This window comes from Tauraco erythrolophus, chromosome 12 (assembly GCF_009769465.1).
Source record: "Tauraco erythrolophus isolate bTauEry1 chromosome 12, bTauEry1.pri, whole genome shotgun sequence".
Classification (NCBI taxonomy): Eukaryota; Metazoa; Chordata; class Aves; order Musophagiformes; family Musophagidae; genus Tauraco; species Tauraco erythrolophus.
This window is the reverse complement of record NC_141476.1, coordinates 21,134,751-21,148,460: the sequence shown is the minus strand read 5'-3', so window position 1 is coordinate 21,148,460 and position 13,710 is coordinate 21,134,751. Positions and strand designations below refer to the sequence as shown.

The following is a 13,710-nucleotide window of genomic DNA, read 5'->3' as shown; positions in this document are numbered from 1 at the left end:
AGTCGCTCTGTGGTTGGCGTAAATGAAATCTCCCGGAGCCAGCTGGGAGGATGCTGACGTGCACACTTTTCCTGCTGAATGCTCTCAAACTGGTGGCTACAGTGAAAGAGGTGAACGCTTTGCTCTTGTCTTGCTGCAGGCACCGTACTGAGCTCCTTACCAAAGGCGGCAAAAATAGGAATTCCAGTATTACCAATGATGTTTACAGGTTCTTGACTGGTTTGTGTCTCTTAGAAAAAGCTTCTCTTATCAATGATATATTCAATATATCTAACTTAGCTCATCAGAAAAAAAAAGAAAGTTCTCTTCTTTTAAAAAAATCCTTAAAAGCCCTAATTTCTAAGACTGTAACTGCTCCGAGGTACGTTGTGCTTGCCTTAACAGCTCGTCTGAGGTTGTACTGAGTGTTTCTGTGTAGTACAGTAGGTTGAACACTACCCTGTTTGGTTTCGAGTGTTTCTCAATGAGTCTGTTTAGAAGCAAGTATGATAACAAACGTTTTAATACTCATTGCAATGTATTTGTGTGTGTATATGTATATATAATCCTCTCTGCAGAATCCTGATCCTCACAGAAGCCTAGTTAAATCCAATGGTCAGCTGCCCCCATGAAATAAATAATGAACAAGATGCTTATTTTCAAAGGGGAAAAAGAGCTGTAATTGGTTAAATGCACACAAGTCAGGGATAAAGCTGACAGCAACATTGGGAGTGCCTGGATTGTAATACTTTGCTGTAGCTGCTAAACCCTGCTGTGATCTGTTAGTAAACAAAAAGTGCTTTTATGTGTTTGCTTTGAGATGTGCAAATAAAAATTGTAGTTAATCAGCTAAACAGATAAAATCCTTTCATCTCTGAGACTTGGACTGATGATGTATGGACTAGATGCTCGCTTTCTGCTCGGCAGTCACGAAGGGAACAGGAGCTTTTAGATTGGAGTCTCCTGTGACTGTGGTTCATCTGTGGTGGACCCCTTCTAAACTGAGATGATGAAATCCGTTTTGGTGGAAGAGGTTGAATCTTTTTAGCTGATCCAAGGAATGAGCACTTATAAAGAATAGTTGGGATGGAAGAATTTTAAATTCCCTGTTTCAGCAGCAGGACCTCTGCGGGTCTGTGCTTTTATATTTGAGGCCTGTTGAGTTGCATAAAAGGCATGTGCCCACTGATGCCAGCAGTTAATTTTGTATTCTCTTCAGAAGATGAGCTGAGGTATGAAACTTCAATTAAATAGCAGTCCAGCTGTGGTCATGCAATGATACAGGCAAGCTGATAACCCATTTCTGACCTAAGGCAGTGCTTCCAAACCTTTTTAATTAATACAGTGTCTCACTGCCCCTGAAGTGGCTGTTTGGTTCCATTAAAAACTTCACAGTGGTATTAGTAAAGTGCCTGCTTAATTATGGGGTGGGACATCTTTAATGTGTAATGGAGGGTAGAGATGTGCAGAAACGTTTAGGATGTACATCGTTCAGGTAAAATGGGGAAGAATTGGACAGATAATTAACTGGGGAGTGATACCATAGTAATGCAGTGAGAGATGTAATTTCTGGGTCTTATGAAGACCCATCATGTGAATGGTGGGACACAGACATACAACTGACATTTTTGTTGTCTTCGTTTTATCAATGTCTGCACTTCCCTGTCTTTTTTTTTGCATTTTGTCAGGAATGAGTTGCTTCTGCAACTTTGAAATAAACAAACAAGGACCCTGGTGTTAAGTTAATCAAAAAGAAGATTGAACTAAAGACTAGTAGGTGTAGGAGGAGGAAGATGAAGCCCTAATTAAAGGTCTTTGAGAAGCAGAGTGTAGCTTTGGTACTGCTTACCCATTCTGATCCCATGACTGCCAAGATAACTTTAAAAATATGAATTTCTGCTTGTTCCTTGCTTTTCCAAGAGTTCTGGAAAACCTGCCCTCAGTGCCCAGAAAACTGTGAGAAAGGCTGTCCAGGCAGCATGTAATTTCTTGGTAGCAAACACAATCCCTCCCTCTATCTTTCCTGCCTTAGCTTCCCCTGGAGACACCGTTTATTTTAAGTGACCCTGCAGCTTGGCCCCACAAACCACCCTCCTTCTTGTGAAATAAACGCTCCAGCTCTGATTTAGACAGTGCTCCCGTCTGTCCCTTCGTGCCGTAGGGTTCTCTCCCTTTTTCTCTCTCGGAATCCCACCCCCCCTCACGCTCCCAGTCCCTGTGCTGACTGTTGGAGTGGGCAGGAGCCTTGATTCAGACCCAGTATGGTCAGGCCTTTGCAGGAGGAATTAAGAATGTTCTCTAGTACCAGGTTTTTCACAACTGAATCTTTTAGTGGAACAACAGTTTCCTGTGGTTGCACAGTGCTCTATGGTTACCTAAAATTTTTCTGTGGATCTCTTCATAGCGAGGTTTTTTTCCCTCAGTGAAATTACTTGTCTTAGTTGCATGCCATGAACCCAAGATTAAAAACTGCTGTGTCAGATGAACTAAATTATTTTTATCTTTTTCCTTAGTGGTGGTGTGTGCCTGTTTGTTTGTTTTGGAAGACAGTCCTTTTGGGCACAATGGGGATATTTTGGATTTTTTTTTTAAGTATGTTGCTTTATACCCGCACCTATACTTCTGGAGAAATTATATGGCATCCTTTCCTCTTCATCTCATGAGCCAGACTGTTCTCTGGACTTTTCTAGAAGATGAAGCCTTCACAAGTTTTTGGTTGTTGCAACGCTACATGTGAGCAACATCTGAGGAAGACTATAGGGTTGTGTCTCAGAATAATACAAAGCCAGCGGGTCGAAGGCTCTGTATTATCCAACCATGTGGTGCTTATGATGAGCTTGAATTCATTCTCCTCTGGATGAGGCACTGGCAGTGTCATATCTCAGCCTACTGCCATCAGTTACAGTAAAACCCTGCAAATTTGGAGTTGGCAAGCTGACGTGTCCTCCTCCTTTTCTGTGTAAATAGCATGATCAAAAGACGATGTTGTTTTCATCTGAATGGCTCATGTAGTTTGCTGTTGGGTTCGGAGTGCTCGACTGCCCTGCGCACTTGTCACTGCTCTCTTGCTGTCCCTTCGTAGAGGGGTTTTGGAGCCCGTTTTGAAGGACAAAGGGGTTTTGTTCTTCACAATGGATTCTTTGTGAGACATGAGTTGGAATTGTTCTGACGCTTTGTGGATGAAAGTCTTCAATATTCTCTCCAGCTTGGTTGAGGGGGTTCTGTGTTCCTTAGATACGTGAGTCTTCTTCACACAGGCTGCTGCCAGGTAGCAGAAGACCAAAACTGAAATTGATGTTTTTCCTGTGTTCATTGGTCACCTCGGTTTAGGAAGAGATTATCCCGTTGGTGACCACGAAGGTGGCAGCAGCTCCCAGTTGGTGTCCATGTGCGCGTGATGATGAAGGCTTTCTCCGGCCCCATCTCCTCCTGCCCTGTGGCGGCAGCTTTGGGTGTTTGGCTGCTTGGCCACGTGCCGTGAGGGGGAAAATGCAGTAGCCAAGATTTCGGTGCTTTTTATGGTTTTTTTTTTTTTTTCTCCTTGCCATTTTGAGGTCTCTTGGGGAATCCAGTCAGGGAACTTAGCACTAAGCTTTGCAGGGCTCGCCCGCAGTACCGTGGTCTAACCAGAGACCCTGCGTTTTCCCACATCCATTCCAAAGGGAGCCACCCATGTGTGCAGATCTTCTACTAACAGTTTGAATATGTTTGCTTTCGTGTTTGTATTTTAAAAATACAGGATTTATATCCTCTCTCGAGGGCCTTCTACCTTCCAGATAGGGAATTTGGGGAAAAGTAAAATGGGAGTAAAAGCAGCATTGCTTCAAAGTGAAATATTAAATTTCGCGGCCCTTTTAGAAAGCTCATTTTTATTGATACTCTGGATTTTTCCACATGTAATAAAGGAGAATAATGTCAGGAAAGGTGTTTGGGGCATGTTTATAGTAAACTACAATAAAAGCTTGCAGTATATCTAAAACCAGGCTCCAATTTAAATAAGTGGAATGTATTATTTTTTTTAACATAGCACAGTACCTTTTGCTTCAAATCCTTATGAAAGAAACAGTGCACAATTTATTGGATTTAATTTTAATAGGACCCTGTTACAAGAAAACATTTAAAAATTAATGTTTTAAGCATTGTTGTCTTAGAACATGCTGACTGTGCTCATATCCACATGAGACATTGATTACCCAGTGGAACACTCTACTTTAATTTCTGTTGCAGGACCGTATCCATGGAATATCAGCCATTGGAGCAGGTGGTGGTGTTTCAGACCTGAGTATCTACATTGCTGACCACCATCATTTTGGAAAGCAATGTCTTCGACATGTTACAGTTCTATTTCATTCACAAGTTTTTATTGATAGTGTTTTTACATTTTTAATAAAATCACAGTATCACACTCATAAAAATACACCTTTTTATTTGACAGCTTTAAAAATCTACTTACCAGAAGCATGAGAGAATGCTGTGTGATAGTTTTGCAAATAAATTAAAGCTGAATTCTGATGATATGCTTATTATTTAAACTTTGCGTGGTGGAATTGTTTTCTGTATCAGGACTTACTCTACCCAGCATGGTCTTAGTTTCCTGCTTTCCCAAACGTGTGTCCCCCATAGGCATCCTAGCCAGGTTCCAAGGTGAAAATGACAGTGTCCTGCCTTGAGGCACTGGGACTGGTGAGACTTCACCTCTCTCCGTGGGTCTAGCCCGCAGACGCTCACCTGGGATCTTTAGACTAGATTTCAACTGCATGGAGCAGAAAACGTTACCTCACACTGGAGAAATGGAAATGACAACATTACTATCACTATACTATTACTATACATGGAGGATGGTGTAGGGATGCACCAGAACTGCTTATAATACTTACAATGCACTATGATTTGCCAGAGAACTGAATGGATCATATATATTTTGCTGACCAGTAAGTACTAATGCTGTGTTTTCTAAGCAAATACAAGAACGTGAAATTTACTGGTTTTTTTTCAGAAAATGTAAATGATGCTTCTTCCTTTGTCTTCTTTTCTCCTCTGTTCCCTCCCTTGTTGGGCCACGCTGTTCTGCACCAAATCCAAGTAACCTGCAGCGTTCTGCGTAGGAAGTACAAACAGAAAACGATAGCTTGGTGTTAATTTTTAGTCCCTCTTAACTGACTTCAGCTGTTGGGCACAGGTTTTTCCTGGGAGAGCTGGCAAAAAGGCTCAGAAATGAGCACTCTTTGGGAGCAACCCTGCGTCCTGAGCAAAACGCCATCCTCAGTCTGGAACTGAGGGAATCCCTTATTGGCATCAATGGTAACAAGTATTGTAGAATCATAGAATGGTTAGGGTTGGAAGGGACCTCAAAGATCATCTAGTTCCAACCCCCCTGCCATGGGCAGGGAAATCCTCCACTACACCAGGTTGCCCAAAGCCTCATCCAACCTGGCCTTGAACACTTCCAGGGATGGGGCATCCACAACTTCTCTGGGCAACCTGTTCCAGTACCTCACCACCCTCAATGTAAAGAATTTCTTAATATCTAACCTAAATCTGCCCTCTTTAAGTTTAAATCCGTTGCCCCTTGTCCTATCACTACACACCCTTGTAAGAAGTCCCTCTCCAGCTTTCCTGTAGGCCCCCTTTAGGTACTGGAAAGCTGTAGTCGTCCCTGGTGCTGTTTATCTGGAGGTTAGAGTAGTTTAGAACTGGTTGCATTTAAATCTTGTCTGCCAGATAATTGGAATATTTTTTAAGCCATAGTTTACATGAGTACAGGTACTCTAAGCAGAAGAAAGGAACATTTCTTAGACTTGCAGCTCAGGCAGGTGCTGCTAGAGTTGGCTAAATGGGCCCTTATCCTAAAGGGAGAGCTGCAAATTTGTGAAGTAGACTCAGCTCTACAATTAGACCTAAGTCTGCGTTCGTTGTTGGGCTGGAACTGAACCCAGCTCAACAGTCACAACTGTTGAGGTGTGAAAATTGAAATTTGACAGAGGAAATATTAAGGAGTTCTGCCAGACCAGAGCATTAAAATTTATTCCATCCTGCTTTCTTTGTGGCATATCTGCTGCCCTACTTCTCTCCGTGCCATCATTTTCTTGCCTTCTTACCAAGATACTTTTTTTACAGTTCATTTTTCTTTAAACTCAACATCAAAAACGTACTCAAAGGGGATGCTTTCAGTTGGTACCTGGTTAGCAGAGTGAAGAGAATTTATTTCAATCCTAGTTTAAGTGGTCAGCAGTGACTTTTTGTGTCTCTCGTATTTATGAAGTAGTTTGTAGGAGTGAAAGAGTTATCCCTATTAAGCCCATTTATATAAGAGAGTATGGGCGTGCCATTTTGTACAGCGATGCTTTTGCAGTATGATGAGAGAGAACATAAGGTGATGTAGTCAGTTTTTCACAGTACATTTGAAGCAGCAAGTACAGGTACCGTGAGGTTCGGGGAGGCAATTTTGCCATTTTCTGCCTGTCGCAATTGAGTGTTTTGTATATAATATGGCACTTTCAAGACCTATTAAGTTGAAATCTGCTTTAACCTGTGCTGCTCAGCTCCCAGGAGCACGGTGTGTGTTTCGAAAGGATCTGCAAGCGATCCCGCCGTACCGGACCTCGGGCGCCTTTCTTTGTGCAGTCTTTCGAATGAAAGAGGAGAAGGTGGGTGGAGATGATTGAATGCAGAGGTCACTATTTTATGTTCCTGCTCGCAATGTCAGGCATAACGTGTCCCTCGTTGGCAGGCATGGTCAGATGGAGGAGCCAGAACAGAACAGTCGATTTAATCACTGTATTTTGTTTTTGGCCATGAGTTTTCTGGCGTACATATCTCTGCGCAGTGGTAGCCAGAGCTTAGTTCCAGGAGAAAGCGCTTTTCATATGTTTTGTAAACGGAGGAGAGCAGGCTTTTGCCAATTTTTCTGCACACGTGTATGTGACTTTTTGGTTTCCTGAATTAGCTTTTTGCCATCTTACAAGAAAGTCAGTAAAATACGTGTCGGATAAGTGAATCGGTAAGTTGGCTGCTGAAAGAAATCTATCAATTATAATAAAAAATATTTCCAAGATCTGATTTTATAGCAGCGTTTTATGATTAGACTGTTCCCATTAATACTTAATTTTTTGTTGTTCCTGCAGTTTGCTGGTTTATTATGCACTCCAGGTAGGCCTGGTTTATATACTCTACAGGAAGTACAGACTACTGTGACTTTGACAGTGTTTGGCAGACTGCTACTCAGAATTAAATCTTATTTAAGCTGAGCTTAAATCATGTCTTTTATAGAAACTGCAAACCAGAAATGAGGTAGTGGTACAAAACGATGTTTTTACATGAGGGATTTTGTTTGAGTGGGGGGTCATAGAAGTGTTCAGCAATTATATACATAATACCATTTGTGACTGCTTCTTAAGCTATCTTTTATCATGAACACCCAAGATTGGCTACTGAGGAGTCTGAATGGATTAATTCATTTTCTTTGGTCAAGCAAGTGAGTAAGTCTGCCTTAAATTACATACTTTTAAGATTGTAGTCAAACTGTTTCACACAGATTTAATTTCTGGGGAATTTCACAGTTTCAAGGATATCAGTCCTCTTACAGTGTATAGTGTGCTGTGAAGTAATACCCAAACTGGGCAGCTGACAACATCTGCAGATTAATTCTGCGGTAGTGTATTGCGATTCTTTTGTTTTGATAAGTTGTTTTGATGATTTGTTTTATTGAGTAGTTTGCGGTGACTTCCCTGCTCGGTATTTGGTATCTCAAATCATGAGATTTTTGTCCATGAATTGGAATTTTGATGCCATTTATCCCACTTTAAGTTGGCGCAGACTGACTTCTGTGTTTGAGATAGTGGAAGAAAACACACAATAGTTTATAAATTCTTTCCAATCTATTTGCAATTTAATCTCATGATTGTTAGAATATAGGAGTAGAACATGCAACAAATTTCATTTTAGAGTATCCGTTTCACATGCATACAGAGCTTTTGTGAATGTCTTGGCTTTTCAGCAGAAATGCTTCAAGTGTCAGGAGGGCTAGATTTTGGTCTTGGATCAGTAGAGAAAACTGCCCTTGAAGATCTTCATGTACCATTGATTCCTGGGAATGTCTGGCCCTAAGAACATGAGGCAGCTCCTTTTACTAATGAGAGTTTTTCTTCATGGAGGTATTGGAAAAGGTAATTAAAGGTGTAATGCATGTTAATTAAAGCCTGTTAAACTCTCGTGCCCATGATTTTATTAATTAATTGAGTGGCCTGAGGTCATGGTAATTCAATCCGAGACCTTAAAGGTAAGGACTCTGTTGACAGACACCACAACTGATGCTTTTTATTTTGTTGTTTATTTTTCCCTCAAAGTTAATAAATGTGTCAGGAATTTACTCTTGTGGACAAATCCATTTGTCAGATGCAGAACGGAGAGGTAGAATGGGCAGTGCTGGAATTTTCTTTCAAGGAGTTTTATTTCAATTGGTCTTAAGGTCTGTATCATGTCAGTCTTCAGTTGGAAAGACGAAGCCTTTCATTTCTGGATTGTAATTAGTGCTCAGATTTTATGCTTTAATAGTAGGCAGCAGGGGAGAGGAAATTGGGAGGGGGAGTAGGATATGGTAGCCATGTCTTAGTGTGGCCCATACGGAGTTGCTGGATCAGAGAGGAAGGAAGCTAGCTGCCAAAATAGCGTATATTTTTTTTTCCATTCTTTGGTAACTCCTGCAGTTCTCAGACATATCTTAAGACTTCTCTGGTGTCTTGCTATCAAATGCACACTTGTAAAAACACGACTTTCGCTGTCGCGATGTTTGTATTGCACGGAGGCTTCAGCAGGGACGCAGATACTGCCGACGGAGCAGCGGGAGGAAGGCACACGGGGCTGAAGATCCCCTGTTCACAGAGAACTCTCCTGGTGGGGCATGTGTCTGAACAGAGCTGTGCTGTGTAGGCTTCTAAGTGGTTAAAATACAGAACGTTCTTGCAGACTGCATGGGCTTCCGTCAACTGGGCGCACTGCTGCCGTGCTGCTGTATGGGCAGACGCTACGTCACGGCGTTATCTCTGCTTAGCTTGCCTGTGCTTTATCATGTTGCCTAACAGTTTTAATAAAAAAAAAAAAGACAAAAAAAAAAAAAAAAAAGACTAGTATGAATAGTTGTAAGTAGAGCTATCTGAAAGCAGCAGATCTGGAGTGCCTTACCGCAGCTGCTTGCCGAAACAAAGAGCAGTATTGTGAGAGGCGCAGTCGCTGCGCCCGCTATCTCCGCTCTCGGCCGCAGCGCAGGCACAAGCCGTCACAGTAATGGAGTTTGAAGAGTGGAGTTTCGGCTCGGGGAATTTCATAAGACGCAGTTGTTTTATCGGAGCGGCGCGTCGCCAGCTGTGGGATGCGAGTCTGGTTACCATGGAGCGCGGTCAGCCGGGGGAGACGCATCTCGGCAGCGAACCAGCGTTTTGGGCGGTAGGCTCTGCTGTGGGTTCTCCTTCTCTGGTTTAAATTCGTGTTTGGTAAGGAGGAAAGCAGTGGGGAAAGAAGTTGCCTTTTTATTTAAGGAAAAAGGAGTTTTAGCTTAGCCCTTATCAAACTCACCAGCCACATGGGAACTCCTGGTGCAGTACAAAGGGTATGAATATGCGATTTGTCCCCATAAACAATGTCAGGTTATTTTTCCTCTTGATCTTACCCTGCTATCTGGACGCTTGTCCGATGTTCTCCGCTTACCTTGTGTCTGCCGGATGGTGCAAGATACAAGATGCTGAGCACCCGCCACCTGTGTCCTCATGAGGAGGTGCTCAGGGTCTTCCAAGCCATTATCCAAGAGCTCTTGCTGCTCCTTCCTACCTGCTCACCACTGCCACCTGTGCAAAGTTTGATTAATTTGATTAATTTTGGCCAAATGGCTCTGTGGTGGTGCAGATAAACATACTGGAAGGTATCTGAATCCTCGGTGTCCCCTGCATAATTACCGTGTTACTTTATGGTTAGGAAAATGCATTACCAAATTGGACAGGCTTTCGTTAGAAGCCATTCCTTTCTTTGCTAAATTTCCTTAAAATGGGTTTAATTCCAACGTATGATAGCAGTGGTATTTTTACCTGATTTTCTACTCACTCTGGATGTTAATATCTAAATGCTCTTGTTACCATACATATAGTAAGATGAATTTTTTATAAATTTTTATTAGAGGGAAAAACCCCATTGAGGTAATTGCATAGTGTCAGGCTCCTAGCCCGCTGTTTGGGAAAAAGGAAATGTTTCTAACTTACTAAATTGGACAATGTCTAGAGATTTTGGTGTTCCGTAAACACCAGAGTTAGCTTTACATGGCTATTCAAATTGCCCATGTTCCTGTCAGGAATTGCTCAGGAGAAGTCAGTAGGAGTTAGGTGCCTACATGGAATTTGTAATTCCTCTAATGGAACTTTGTGTTCGAGTCTTCGCAAGTGGTCTGAAATACTGCAGAGAGGAGAGTGAAGGCATATGGGTGGCATGAAGGTATCGCAGACCTTAGTTGATGGAAGTGACTGGCATGATGTGGTTGACTTCCAAAGTTTAGGATATGAACATTATGTCGGTGGAGGTTTCTACTGGCAAAATACAAAGGCAGGAGAAAAAATGCAGAAATTTTACTGGTATGAAAATTGATTCATGTGAGCGGTCTTTTTGATAAAAGCTTCTGTTGCGACATTAAGAGTGGTCTTGGGAGGGCTTCCCAAGTAACGCTTTGGCTGTTTCGAACAGGAGAGGGTCTGGGTGTCTGCCTCGGAGCACTTGCAGTGGAGCAGTTTTTACTTGTGAGGGCTGAGATGGAAAGTTCCTATTGAGGTTTGGTGCCAGAGTCTTTAATAGAAATCCTGACTCGTGGTATATTATAGGTCAGTGTATGTTTGCTAGTTTATATTATGCTGACTAAATTGGCAAAATGCTTATTTTTACTGGTAAACATTCAGGAGGTTTTCTCCTTGCGCGCTCTTTTCCCAACAAAATAGTGTTTGTTGTGTGTGGAATTAGGGCAACGTTTTATAAATCATCTGCCTCGGCGATGATGTGAAAATGTGTGGTGGCGTACAAAGATTTCCATTGTCAGGTACTTCAGGGCTGTAGATGGAGTTGACTTTATCCTAATTTTAGTTCTGGAAATTATGGCCATGTAGAAAACAAAATGCTTCTGGCAGTGTAGGAAAAATACAAATTTTAAACTCTAGCAAAAGTGGCTATTCAGGGATCTTACCAGAATAGGTAACCCTGGTTGATTCAGCTCCTCTCTGAGTGTCTTGTGAAGCCCCAAAAGCTTTTTTTTAACATCTTCAAATCTGAGATCTAAATATGACCTGTGGCTATAAGGATGTGAGTTCCCGTAAAGTCCGTAAGTGCCGGTGAAACGCAGCGCCGTGCTTTGGGTGCTCTGTTTAGCGAGACGTTAAACTGAAACGGGAACAGCGCTGTGGTCACACTTTAGTGCACGTGTAGTACCAGTATGCGAATGTGTTTGTCTGAGCTAATCGTGGCATTTCTGGAATTATTCCTACGCAGCTCCCACGTGCTGTGAATGGAATGGCATCTTCTGATAAGCGTTAGAGTATATAAAATTTATATTCTACCCAGTACTCTGCCACCAGTCTGCTCAGTTGAAAACGAGCATTCTGAAAATGGAAGTTTTGTGATTCTTGTGCCGAAGAGGTGTGCGCTTTCGTTCGTTGCTCCCAACACAGTTTGAAAGTATAGAGAAGGACATCTAAGGACAAACTTACACTTGCATCAGCAAGTTCCAGTTTAATTTTTCCCCTAATTTTTACTGTGCCTAGTTATATACCAGACAAGCTTGTTTTGGAAAGCTTGTTCGAAAAGGAATAATTTGGGAATTTGAACATTTATTCAGTTTTAGACCTTGAATATTTGGCATACGCGTGGACTGTAGTGCTGGAATTTCTAACCACAACCATAAGCAGAAGCACAAAGCGTGTTTCATTGCGAATAGTCATGCTTTGCAGAATGAGGTAATGAAAGTTCAGTGTTGGAATGGCAGCTTGTAAGAAGGAACGCTCCTGAATAAAAACGCTGTTGGAAAGAAGCGTCAGTGCAACCTTTCAGATCATCTGGGCTGCGCCGACGCCTCTCATGTTACCTTTTCTCTACTGTTTATTCCAGCGTAGAGCACTCGAGTGTGGTTTATGATGCCGTATTTATCTTACAACCGTGTCTTAAACGTGCCCGTGCAGACCTGGTATCTGGTTGGGACATTTTTCCGCGAGAACGTTTTCCAAGAGCATGCTGGTTTGCCTCTCTGTTCCCCATCGTGTTCATTCTCACTTGTCTTCTTCCCGTAGGTGAAGCAGCTCTAAGAGGTGAGCCCCGAATGCAGTCTCTTCCAGTATCCTCTGCCCTAACCAACCACCGAACAGGCCCTCCTCCTATCAGTCCCAACAAGAGAAAGCTCAGCATGGACCAAGGGGACGAGGAGCTAGACTGTGAAAGTGACCATGTTTCTAAAATGAGTCGAATGTTCAATCCGCATCTGTAAGTGGCTTGCTTTTATTGCCTCTGCTTCCTCGAGTTTAACGCTGTCCTCTTCGGGTGGGTGCCTGCTAAAACCCTGCTGCCTCTGAAACTCTGTGCCAGATGATTTCCCCTTTGTTCCAGCCTGCACGGAAGAGCTGCGCAGAGGCCGGTGCCGTTAGATGGGTGGCTTCGTGTTTCCTTTTGTTTCCATACAGCATGCGGTGACAGGAATTAGCCCGGCTTTGCTATTTATAGTAAACCATACGTATTCACCTTGCCATTTGGAAAAGCATTGTTGGTTTGTCCTTTGTCCTCCGCTCCTTTCGCTCCCCCCGACTCCGGGCGCTCTGTGCTCCTCGCTGCTGGGGGTGGGGAAGCAGAAGGAAGGGAAACAGAAGTGCTTCGCATTTTTCCGAGGCCGGGAGATTGCGAGCCAGCTGCTCCCTAAGTCTGCCTCGACAACTGGGCGAGCTGCAGTTGTTGCTAAACGTTACTTAAAGGATTGCACCGCGGCTCTGGCAGTCAGATGTGGAATTTTTCGTGCAGGTAAGGTGTCGATGAGCTAGGTGCATGTGTTGGGTAATCATCAAATGCCATTCCTGCTGCGTTCTCCTTCCTGGGAACGCGAGCCCGCTTGGCACGGAGTCCAGGCTTAGAGAATTCCGTTCATTCTTGACTGGAGGAAGCGATGGGAGCGGTTGAGCAGTCCAGGGCAGCCCCAGAGCCGAGCGCCTTTCCCTGCTGCCTCAGCTCCTGCAGCCTCTGCATTCCTGGCGTTCCACGCTGCTGTGGAGTGTTGTGTTCAGTCATAAGATGCGGACGGAGGTATTTATCCTCAAATAAATCACCACAGCCTTAGTCAGAGGCTGGGCCTGTAGTCTGCAGTCTTGGAATTTGTTACAAATCAGGAATCCAGCGCTGAAGTAATGCAAAACAATAAAAGCTCACGAGCAGAGAGAGACTTCTCCTTTACGGCATACCTCCTTCTTTCTCCTAAAAACTTAACTATTTGTAGCCTTTCCTTGGAGCTGAGGATGCTGGTGTTGGAAGGAACCATACGCTGTGTTTCTGTGGCATACACGCGTGACACAACTGAGGAAATTTATGGTGGTTTTGAATTATTGTGTAACCTTGTGGGGAAAGCCGTGATTTTTTTTTTTTAAAAAAACTCATTTGTTAGTGACAAAATCAATCACAGCTGGCAGTTACATACATTATAGCGCTTTATACAGTGGAGGCCATAAAAGTAAT

At 43.0% G+C, this 13,710-nt stretch overlaps 1 protein-coding gene across 3 annotated transcripts in view; it reads left to right on the top strand.

Annotated features, from left to right (window-relative positions):
- VGLL4 (vestigial like family member 4) overlaps positions 1-13,710 on the top strand; it is an 82,717-nt gene that overhangs the window by 44,543 nt on the left and 24,464 nt on the right. For 2 of the 3 annotated variants that reach the window (XM_086618878.1, XM_086618876.1), the window contains exon 2: positions 12,288-12,477. In XM_086618878.1, coding sequence (XP_086475004.1) covers positions 12,288-12,477 — 190 coding nt within the window. Of the gene's footprint in view, positions 1-9,281; positions 9,421-12,287; positions 12,478-13,710 lie in introns of those variants that run through there. The other variant, XM_086618877.1, reaches the window with a different exon arrangement.